Consider the following 11506-nt stretch of genomic DNA (forward strand, 5'->3'; position numbering starts at 1 on the left):
GTACGTGGAAATGAGGGGACATGGTGTAACAGAAATTGTTTGGAAAGGACGGTATTTCTATTTTTGGCTAAACAGAATATTCAGAGTGTAGTGGAGGTAGTGGTAACTAGGCTGACAGATCTGCAGGTACAACCAGAGGTGAAGGACAAAAGAAAGCAAAAGTAAATAAAAGTAAGGTGGTCCCCAATCTGGATGTAGACATCATCTTCTCCAACAACACAAATTAAACTCAGATAACAATTCCAGATCCAACCCGGCAAACGCAGATTAACAACTCGCGAACACAGATCTAAAACTAAGAAATCAAATCTGAAATCAAACGCTGAAACTGGACTTCTGCATGCTGGTCAACATGAAAGATCGATTCAGAAAATAAAACGAAGCCTTGCATGCAACGATCTACTTCCAGATCAAATAGTACTTGTTTACCTATCCTAAAGAAATTTGTTACGTAACAGAATTTAGAGATTTAGCACTTAAAACACCGAGAAATCTTAGATCTAAGCTAACTAGACAAGGAAAGAAAAGAACACTACAATGAACGAAACGGAAATCAACTTCATAGCATTAACACGTTCGGATATCCAAAGCAAGCATTTCAAAACAACAAAATCCCAAAATGTAACAGAAATCCAACGTAAAGACGGAGAACTAATTAAACTACGAAAGCAATTTAAAGATTGTTTGCCACTCCGGGCGATAAAATCTCTGACTGGAACTACGATCTAGCTAACTGGAACGGACGATGACTGGAACTCGGGAACATTCTGAACGTCAGGTGATCATGGCTCGGCGAGGCAAGAAGTGGGACACGGCTGAAAGACTGAAATTACCGAGAGAACTCTCTACCTAAAGATGATGGTGAATTGAAGTCTCTTCCAGGGCTCCTTCTCTCTCCAACTTGGCTACCTTTTATAGGGAGGCTACCCTTGATTTTAGGGTAAATCCTCGCTGCAATTTGACTTCTTTGCCCTTAATTGTGGGTAATCCGTCCCAGCTATCCGTCTTCTTCATCTCAAGCCGTTTTAGCACGTATACGGATCAGTATGAGACCATGCTGGCGCTTTTTCTACCCGAACACTCCGGAACTTCCCTACTGGCCAGAACACTTATCCTGCACACTTTGAGCAACTGCTTTGCAAATATAATCATTTAAACCTGTCATACTGACCAGTAACCGAGGCCTAGAATACGACTTATCAATACCGAAATATCGATATTTACGGTATATATCGATAATTCAATATGTATTGATTTTCAATATATTTCGATATATACAATATATATCGATAATTCAATATGTATTGATTTTCAATATAATTCGGTATACCGAAAATATAGATATATATCGTATATTGGATATAAAACGATATATCGTGGTATAAGGAAATTCATATCGTTATCGTATCGAAAACTTACGATACGGTATCGTATCATATCGAAAATTATGATATACCGAAAATTAGATAATTTTTCGATATTTTTCAATACGATACGAGCGATATATCATTTTTTCGGTATTTTTCCCCAGCCCTAGAATATCTATCTGCTTAGCTTTGTGTCGGATGTCTGGCTTTGCCAGAGGTTTAATCGAATTCGGGTCTGAGTATGACAAACCCTGCTTAGGCTAGTGTACACCATGTGGGGACCGTGAGCCATTTGTCGCACATTGGGCCGGTCCAGTGACCGTCGTGGAATGTGGCCACATTCCCAGTACACGAGGATATTTTCAGATAGAGTATGGGTGATGGAAAAATGGTTGATCAACCGACGTTTATGGAAATAAAATACTTTTGTGTACCTTTTCGGCAAGATCACTCGAAATGGGCTTGACAATTATTTTGATGCAAATATTTTCGGCAACTGTCCACTGAGTATCTTTTCAAGTACTCAGTCCTGCATATGTTTTCCCTATGTGCAGGTTGAGCAATGACGAGTCGTGGTGGGTGTTGAGTGGAACCTCTAAAGTATACTTGTTATATTGTATAGAATGAGTCGTGTTTTCACACATGATATCATTCTTTTACTCTTGATTGCTTCCGCTAAGACTACCTTTTTGAATAATGCATTGTGCACCGTGATACTTTAAACTCGATCACTCTGATACATCCTTTTTTATGATTAAATAAATTGTTATTCGGTCTACTTTTGTCCAAGTATGATATTAATTCAATTCCCTTTCTTACCCGCTTTTTATATCCTCCCCCAGTCGCGATAAACCATTCTATCCTTAGAAAGGGCGGACGTGACAGCTGAGGTTAGTCCCAGCGGTCCGCTGAGATCTGGCTGACCTGCTGGAAGACGAGTAAGAGGGTCGCTGGAAGTAGGGCTGGCAATTTTTGGCACGATACGATAACCCGACACAAATTCACACGAAATTAATAGATTTGGGTCAAAACTTATTGGATTCATGTCCTTTTTATGGCAAAGCATACCCGTTAAATATTAATACTCCCTCTATCCCAAGGTAGTTGAGTCGTAATTCTGTTTCTGGCGAAAAGTTTATTTTTCCTCATATTTTACTCTCTTCATCTCTCTTTCTTTACTCTCTCCAATTTAACTTTTATCACGTCGATTTCTTAAATCTAGTGCCCAAAAGAAATGCTCCAACTACCTTGGGACGGATGGAGTATTATAATATTATTAATTTTATTATTTTAAAATTTGAGCTAGGGTATCTAGCATGGGTGAAATGTGAATTTGGATTTATGATGTCTGAATTTGTTAATACTTAAATTATTATCGTGTCGTTTGACCCAATGTGGTTCGTACGTTAATGAGTTCGTGTCGGGTTCCGGTTTGAGGGTAGCAGGTTGGGTTCGTGTTTGTGTTTGTGTTTGGGATTTTCATAACAGATCGTGTTCGTGTTTATCCTATTGGGTCGGGTCATTAACAAGTTGACTCGATAACGATCCAACACACACAATTTGCCACCCCTAGCTGGAAGGGAATTGGGATCGCGTCTACTTTCGGCGGACTGCTGACGGGACTTTCAGGGGTCCGCTGTTGCGGTTCTTCTTCTGCATTTGTCGACCCAGGTGTGCGTCTTCCTGATGCAGCTTCTCCTTTCCTTTAGCTTCCTTCGTCTTGCGAATAGCTGAGGCATCAGGCAGTTCATATGTCGTTCCACTTATGAGTTGTACTACATGGCAGTTTCCTTTTTGGTTTATTGTGGCAGATTGGGAAATTGGCATAGTGTGTGCACTTTCTATTTTCATCCTAACATAAATATATAGGGTATGGAATGATATCCCCAACTCACTACCCATACATATTAATTTATTTAACACTTATACTACTATAACCCACTAACATAACTCATTAAATACTAATAATAATGTGGTTTTCACCATCCACTAAAACTACTTTAATTCAAATAAATTTTTCAAATTTTGTAAGAGTAAAAAGTGAGTGAATAGAAAATATTCTTTTAAAATTTAGTTTAATGTAATCACTATTTGATATGACATCTAGGATTGAGTTGTGGGATTGAATCTCATGAACCAAAACACTACATATTTAATCTGGGATACAATCTTGCAAACCGAACATCCATAGGTGAAAAAAAATGTTTCTTACCATATCTGAAGATGTTACAATTCCCAACTTGGAACAATTTAATAGGTGTCCCTGTATCATAAAAATTTATCATCATCATAAATCACTCTCTTACCTAAAAACTAGAATTCAGCATGATTAGGAAAGAAGGGAGTTTATTTTATGGCAAGAGAAACTCGTGTATATGGCAGATTTGCCTTTTGGCACCGTATAAATGCTTCTTAAAACTGGCTCAGTCAAGCTTCAACCTCACAGCGCTTGATGGTGTGGGCTGGGAGGAAACACAGTGACAAGAAAGCGATGAATCATTTCAAAGCTGGTGAATGTGATTACGGCAGCCGGGGTTGTCCTCAGCAGGTTAGTGGCACAGCCACGATAAAAGCCAGGGACGCCTTCGCTCTGATATACTTTCTTGATGCAATCCACCACACCAGAATACCGTTTCTCTGAGTGGTGTCCTTGTTCTTGAAGCCTTGAACGCACAACCTGCATTACGTTGCCAGAGGTGCAAGGAATGATTAGCCTTCTACCTTTGTGACGTTGTTTAGAATGGATGCTCAACCGATTAACAGAAGGTATACATTTTGCATCAAAAGATTACACAGAAAAAGAATTTTCAGGCTTTTGCACCGTACCTCATGGGGATATGTCAAGGTGGAAGCAAATACTTTTGAAACTGAGGAAGCAAGAGCAACATCGCTAGCGCCGAGTTTATCTATGGTGGTGTTATCTATCATAATTGCAAGATGTTCGTATTATTTTATTTCATAGTAGAAAATAAATCTCTGTCAGATGAAACAAGAATAGGATTGATGCCACCCAAGGCGGCAATTAGTCACAACATACGTTGATCGGCAAAGTAACTTTTTATCTTCTCATATGTAGGAAACTGAATAGCAACATGACTGATACCAACCAAAGCTGGCACAAGACCACTGAGCATCAAAAAGAACATCAGAGAAAATATTAGAAATCAAACCTTCAACCAAAAATAAATATATATTGATAGAATTATCCGAAATATAATCTCCATGATTCTGAGAAAGAGAAAACAACCTATATAGTCCACGAATACCCTCCTCAAGTGCGATTCTTCTTAAGGCCGAAAATGTCCCCCTATAAGGAACCACCCCCGGTCTAATTCCTTGAGTCTGTAGAGAAGATAAAGCAAAACATCACTCTTAAAATTTATACTACTGATTATGAGATGGCTATTTAACCACTTGTTACTATACACACTTTACATCTAAAAGAGAATTAGTTTTTTAGTTCTATATACCAAAACATTGGCAGTCCATAATTTAGGTAAAATGCTGCAAAATCTCACAGAAGTTGAGAGTGTCTGACTCTGACAATTGGCAAATCTCATTTTTTGCCTTCTCTTGGCCAAAATGAGCAGTTCTTGAGCCCTATTAATAGTCCATAATTTTGGCTTCTCCAAATATAACCGCTGATACTAAGTACATCAATGCCTAATTTACCCTTTAATGCTCTAAATTGCTGAGTACAACGACATACACAAGATATAATCTTGACCATCCAAATTTGATCCAATGGATTATTTTTGGTCTTTGTTATTCACTATACATATATATACATTGCAGTAACTAGAGACAAAACTGGGCGAAAAAGAACCATATAAACTAAATTGATTCACTTCTTTGAGTCTAGCATCTAACAGATTAAAGTAGCCTGTATATTTGGACAGATCCTAAACTTGATAAAACGAAAAACTAAAATTGAGTTGCTTTGCTTCTTAGAGACAAGCATCAACAAATTTAATTTGCCTTCATATTTTAGACAGGTCTGCATTCTCCCAGATTTTCCAGAGTTGGGTAGAATAGAAAAAAGATTAAGATGAAATCAGAGTAGCTTCACTTCTTTGAGTAAAGCATCTACACAATTTAATCGCCTACGCATAACGTATGTAAGACAGATGAGCTGCATTTTACCCGCATTACGATTAAATCAGATTCAGATAAAACAATATTTTCACAGAGAAATGAAAGTGTGACAATAGTTATAATATAAACATACTTGAAACCTTGTCTTGACAACCCAGAGAGGATTTGTGACGATCGTAGTCGCAGCCCCAGCACCAGAAGCAGCGATCATGTTTGCACCAATTGAGAGCTGATGATGATTTACATCTACAATTTCCGGGAATATAATGCATGAAAGTAGTATATGGAACTAACAAAAAGGTCAATTTGTACATTCATCTAAACTGAAACACCAAGAAGGTTCCTTATTCTTTGTTCAAAAGCCAACAGAGAAAAGAAAGTAATTAACTAACCATCAGCACCAAGCGAACTCTTTAATTGATCATAAATCGTAAAATACACCTGCAAAATGGTACTGTCAGTTACTTCTCACTAAACTTTCTGATGCAGCATACAACAAAAAGTAAAGAAAGCATAATGACTCACTGCCCAATTTGGAAGCAACGCAAGCACAGTAGGAGAAAGCCCACGGTACATGCCACGCAACCCGTCCTTTCGAAATATCTGTTCTAAGCTCCCGAATATGATACTACCTAGATTTTAAAGATAAATATCTGTAAATTTTACTCAGGAAACAAAACCACTGGCTTAAACAGTTAAACTTCACAACTCAGATATAAGATCTTTCAACTATGACAATAGTGAAAAAAGTTTAAATCACGTTTCGTTGCGTACTACATTCACAAACGATTACCAGTTCCGGGAAGAGGGTAACCTGACCTTTGATATTAGTATTAGTGAGCTGCGGCAGCCCATGGACCTGCAGCCTTGTCTTAATAACATCAAGTGGACACACAAAAGTAGCTGCAATCACTCCTGTCAAGAACATAAGAGTACACACATTTGGATTTTTGTTAACAGAACGAAATAAATCTCATTAAGTGTATCAACAATTAACGCTATAAAACTCTGAAATCCAAAAACAGTTCATGTTCTTAGATTTTAGATAGCTATGAATATCCAAATTTCGCTTAATATTTGAATCATTTACGAAATTGAGCACGAAAGAACGAGTTCATTCAATTTTAAAAAGCTGCACTCGTAACAAGACGTATCAACGGATTTACCAGCTGCGGCACCGGCGCCAGCATTGCACATCAGCCCCCTCGAGCTAGGGACGTGCGTATCAACGGTCATCGTGATATCTACAACAATCCGCTAATTCGAAAAAAAAATAACACCTCGATAGGTGGCGGCGATGGTGGTGGAGGAGTCCTCTCTCAAGAGGCCGATCGTCTCCGATGACAACCGTCGCATGGCCAATCCAATCCGTACAGATCAAATCGTTCGATTCAACAGAATCAACGGAGAATTCAGATGTATCTCAGCAATCCTAGGGTTCAGGAATGTAATATAGCTCAAAAAACGAGGTTTTCCTATTATTAATTTCAATTTTGAGCGCGAATGCGGCGACTTAATCTCAACAAAAGATTATACGGTGATCGGAAAAAGCAGAAAAAAAAAGCGCATCGCCGTTGTTGTATAGAGAGAAAAGGGTCGAATAGCATTTACTTGAATATTAGAGTGTCCACGACCCCAGTTTATTTGTCCGCGCCCACAAAAAAATTATCCGCAACTATAAGGTGGACACTTCCAATAGCCAAAAAAATTGTCACCACTTATCATTTTATTTTTTTTGTCTATATTAAATCAATTAAAATTATCGAAATGTAAATAATTAGAAAACGAGGTAATTGGGACCGAATATTCGTTGTATTGGAAACGGTAAAATTATACAACGAACATTTAAAAACAATACAAATAAAAAAACCGTCACCGTCTACTCGGTGGTGGAATCGGATTCCTCCTCATCTTCTCCGCCGACGAGTAATCGCACGAGGGATCGCGACCTCCGCCACTTCCGCCGCGCGCCGCATCCTCCTCGTCCTCCTGGTGTTGCACCTCTTGAATCAGGGAATTCCATGCGTCGTTCCACAAATCGTCCATGTCAATCCACAAATTTTAGTGAGAGAAAGTATGAGTGAAGAGTTGAAATGGTGTGAAAATAATGAAATGAATGGGGTGTATTTATAGGTAAATTAAATTGAATTTAAAAAAAAAAACAAAAAAAATCATCCGCCTCGGAACCGCCGCACCTCGCACCGCCCCACTATAGGTCGGCCCGTCTATCGTCTCGCGGCGGTCGGTTCAGCGCGTCCTCGCACAAAACTCGCCGAAGGGCCTTCCGCCCCAAAAATGGCATCCGCCTCGGGGCTGTCAGTCCCTCCACTATAGCAAGGTGGGGCGGAGGCGGGATGGGGGCGGCCGACGTGCCTCCCCTATAGTGGACACTCTGAGCATCTCCAATGGCGGACGTCCGGTCGGACATCCGGTCGGACGTCGCGACGGGCGACCGGGACGTCCGCCATTGTAGTGTTTAGGGTCGGATACGGACGTCCCGTGAGGACGTCGGGTGTCCTCGGACGTCGGCGCGACGGGCGGGTGGACGTCCGCCATTGTGGCGTCCAGTCGGACGTCCGGTCGGACGTCCCGTTTTTAAATTTTTTTTTTTAAAACTCTATATATACAGCTCGTTGAATTTTATTTCATTCGCACCACTTGTGTTAACAAGTTTCTCTCTCTACATCTCTCTACATTTCTCCCGTTCGTATTCTCGGTCAAATTTTATTTCCGTAAATGTTAATTGTTTTATTTGTAAATGTATGATTTTTTTTAATTGCGGGATGTCCTAGTGGGAAGGGCGATGGGAAGGGCGGATTGTGCAGGGGATGTCCTAGTGACGTGGCAGTGGGATGGGAAGTCCTAGTGACGTGGCATGAGGTGTTTTTGGGATGTCCTAGTGGATGTCCTAGTGGGATGTCCGCCCACTGGAGATGCTCTTAGGAGCGCAAATGCAAATTCGCAATCCGGGACCGACGATGTAACAGAAATTGAGAAATGAAAAAAATGGAGTGATTACCAAAGACATTTGGGGCTCGTTCGGCGACCCTTGATTGGCCATAAATGGAGTCAAATCAGTGCAATTACTATGGTTCGGTGTTCCATAGATTATTATGCATGACCCTCGATATACCAAGGGCCCGCACTATTTCTTTTGACTTTTGGCAGAAATAATTATTGCAACCCACTTAACTTTGTAAATCTGGTCCGCTACAATGGCAGCAGAATTGCGTGCCAGAATACCAATTTGCCCCGTGAATTTTTTATTTCCCCCATCCCCAATTTGATGTCATTTTGTAGGTACACACTTCCAACATACTTTCTCTCTCTAGTCCAACGGCGCGCTCCAGCGATATCTCCGGCAAGCATCAGCGCCTCGCGAGTGTTCTGGATCCGGGTGTTGATGAGGTCACGAGCTCTGAGCAGAAGCCTTGTTACGAATTTCTATAGAGAGAGATGTTTTCGACGGAGAATCATTTTCAAGAGAGAAATTAATGCCCTCTCTGAATGGAATCACTCCTAAATCCCCAAAACAAAAATCATTTTAATCTTTGTGCAGCATTTCATTTTCTCTCTAGACTCTCACCGTGAGGAAATTTGATCCGAGGCCAGTGTTCTTCAAGAGAGAATGGAACCGCTGCTGGACATTCCTAGTCGGATTCAGAGTCACTGCCACCATTGTCATTAAGATGTCCCTCAGTCTCACAGAGGAGGAGGCAGCGAAATCTCCATTCGTGCATACGCACAAAAAGAATAGGCACTAGTTTTGGTGAATAAAAAAGTCTGTTCATCATGGAAATGAATATCACATCTATGATTTTTATCATTTTAAATCAATTACAAGAAATGAATATCATATCTATGATTTTTATCATTTTAAATCAATTACAAGACTCCAATGATAGATTTTGAGCATCGTTTGTCCAAAACTGAGCTTGTCGGTGTTCCCCGATTGGGTCGTGCAAATAACAAGAATGGTCTTTTACTGATTGAAGAAGCTGCCATTATTGGTCCATTTGCATAAAAAAACATCCTAGCTGCGTTTTCTCTCTCTCTCTCTGTGCTATCGGAGGATGTGTTTGCTACTGATAGGTTCGTCGGCTCCGAGCTTTTGCCACAGTCTTGAGCTCGCCGGTAGTGCCGTTGGATTGAGGCGGCAACGGGGAGCACCATAAACACGACCTTGAGAGTTGAGCTGAGAGAGAAAGAATCGAGAGATGTTTTACTCTCAGATGTTGTCGTCGAAGAAGGAGGTGTTAGGCGTCATTTGGATGGCCGCTCATTGCCATAACGCCTTAAGAAGGATCAAGCCCACCATACCCACATTTCTTCTTCTGTCGGTCTCTTTGTTCAAAAAGTCCCACAAAAATGAAGAAGGGTAAACGATGGTATTTGACAAATTTTATGGGGGTATAGTTGGAAAATTAGGTGAAATATTAATGGTGATAGCATCTATGACACTCATTTCGGGGGTGCAAATGTTGTACACCAAACAACGCATTTTATATAAATTATGTGGGACCCACAACAAATAAATCTTCCTATATTTATATCTACCCAACTTATTTAGGACGAACCGAACCCGCCCTTGGAGTAGAATCACTATATTGGTAACTTTGTGATAAGAAAAATGAGTTAGATAGCGGAAGGGATCGTACCAAAAAAAGGGTTAGAATGTTTTAGAAAATTTTTCACGACATTGTTTGGCATGTTCGACTGAGTTTAGATGTGAAAAGACAAATTACTCTAGTTGCCAATATATGTAGTATTTTCTTCGTCTCAATTAAGCTGAGTCACATTCTTTTTTTGGAAATTGTGATGTTCTAACTACTAGTTGAGTCATTTCATTTTTTGACAAAAAATGAAATATTCTATCATTCATGCTTTTATCTCATCACTAATTTACTCTCTCTTTATCTTTATTACTTTATTCCTCTTTCATACTCCCTCCGTCCCATAATAGATGACACACTTGAGAAATGACACGAGATTTAGGAGATGTTGTTTTGAGTGTTAAGTGAAGAGAGAAAATAATATATTTATATTAATGTGAGGTAGAACTTTTTTCAAAAAAAAAAAATGTGACAACTTTTGTGGGACAAACTAAACAGGAAAGTGTGTCATCTATTATGAGACCAAGAGAGTACTACTTATCAACATAAATTCTTAATGTTGGTGCCTAAAAATTTTGGCTCAACTTAATTGGGACGAAGAGGTAATATATTTTTGGTTTGGGACGGAGGGGGTAATATATTTTTCTTTTTAAAGACTCGGAGATGTATTTGATAACTAAATTAAATAAATTAGTAAGTTATTAATTAGTAATAACTAAAGTTGTCAATTACCCAACCCTGCTCAGGTTCGATTAATCGGTGAAATGAAGTAAACCGGTGATTATGTCATTGGTTGAAGTAGGCTCCAATTGAAACGTTTTTCAAACCCAGGCCAAGGATCAGGGCAATTAGAAACTTAGGCTAGGCCTATGACTAGCCTAAATCCAAGATCAGCCCCATATAAGGCTCACAACTACTTATTCTATACACTATTATAAGTATCTTTCATCTTATTTTAAAATACATTTAATTATATTATATTAAATATATATATTAAATGATATTTTTTAAAATTCATCTTTATAGTTGAATTTTTGAAGAAATATTTTGTAATAAGATAAATTTGAATATTCATAGTCATTAATAAATAATAATGTTTTCATGTAATTCTAAATTCATCCATGAAATATATGTGTATATATGAATTATAATTAAAAAACATACTCTCTCCGCCTTAAAAAAATAGAGACATTTAGGACGGTACGAGTTTTAATGCATAATCGGTAAAATATGAGACATATAATAAAAAAATTATTCTAGTGTGTTGGTGGAGAATGAGACTCACCTCATTAGAGAAAAATGGATTATCAAAATAGTCTCGGATATTGAGCTCGGGGAATAGTTCCACAGACTAGCTACCAAATATCATATACTATTTGGACAAACGGGGTTTTGGTTTGAAAACACTATTAAACTAATTAAAAGCAATTA

General features: G+C 38.9%; 1 protein-coding gene across 1 annotated transcript; it reads right to left on the bottom strand.

Annotated features, from left to right (window-relative positions):
- Nucleotides 1-3489: 3489 nt before the first annotated feature.
- On the bottom strand, nt 3490-7050 carry LOC121796899 (nicotinamide adenine dinucleotide transporter 1, chloroplastic-like). The gene is made up of 9 exons (XM_042195668.1): nt 6629-7050; nt 6282-6377; nt 5988-6094; nt 5855-5903; nt 5596-5708; nt 4615-4709; nt 4405-4493; nt 4194-4288; nt 3490-4044 (listed from the first exon to the last, which is right to left on the bottom strand). Exons 1-9 carry the CDS (start codon nt 6696-6698, stop codon nt 3808-3810), a joined length of 951 nt encoding a protein of 316 aa, XP_042051602.1. The 5' UTR covers nt 6699-7050; the 3' UTR covers nt 3490-3807.
- Nucleotides 7051-11506: the final 4456 nt, after the last annotated feature.

The sequence above is a fragment of the Salvia splendens genome, chromosome 1 (genome assembly GCF_004379255.2).
Source record: "Salvia splendens isolate huo1 chromosome 1, SspV2, whole genome shotgun sequence".
In the NCBI taxonomy this organism is placed as follows: domain Eukaryota; kingdom Viridiplantae; phylum Streptophyta; class Magnoliopsida; order Lamiales; family Lamiaceae; genus Salvia; species Salvia splendens.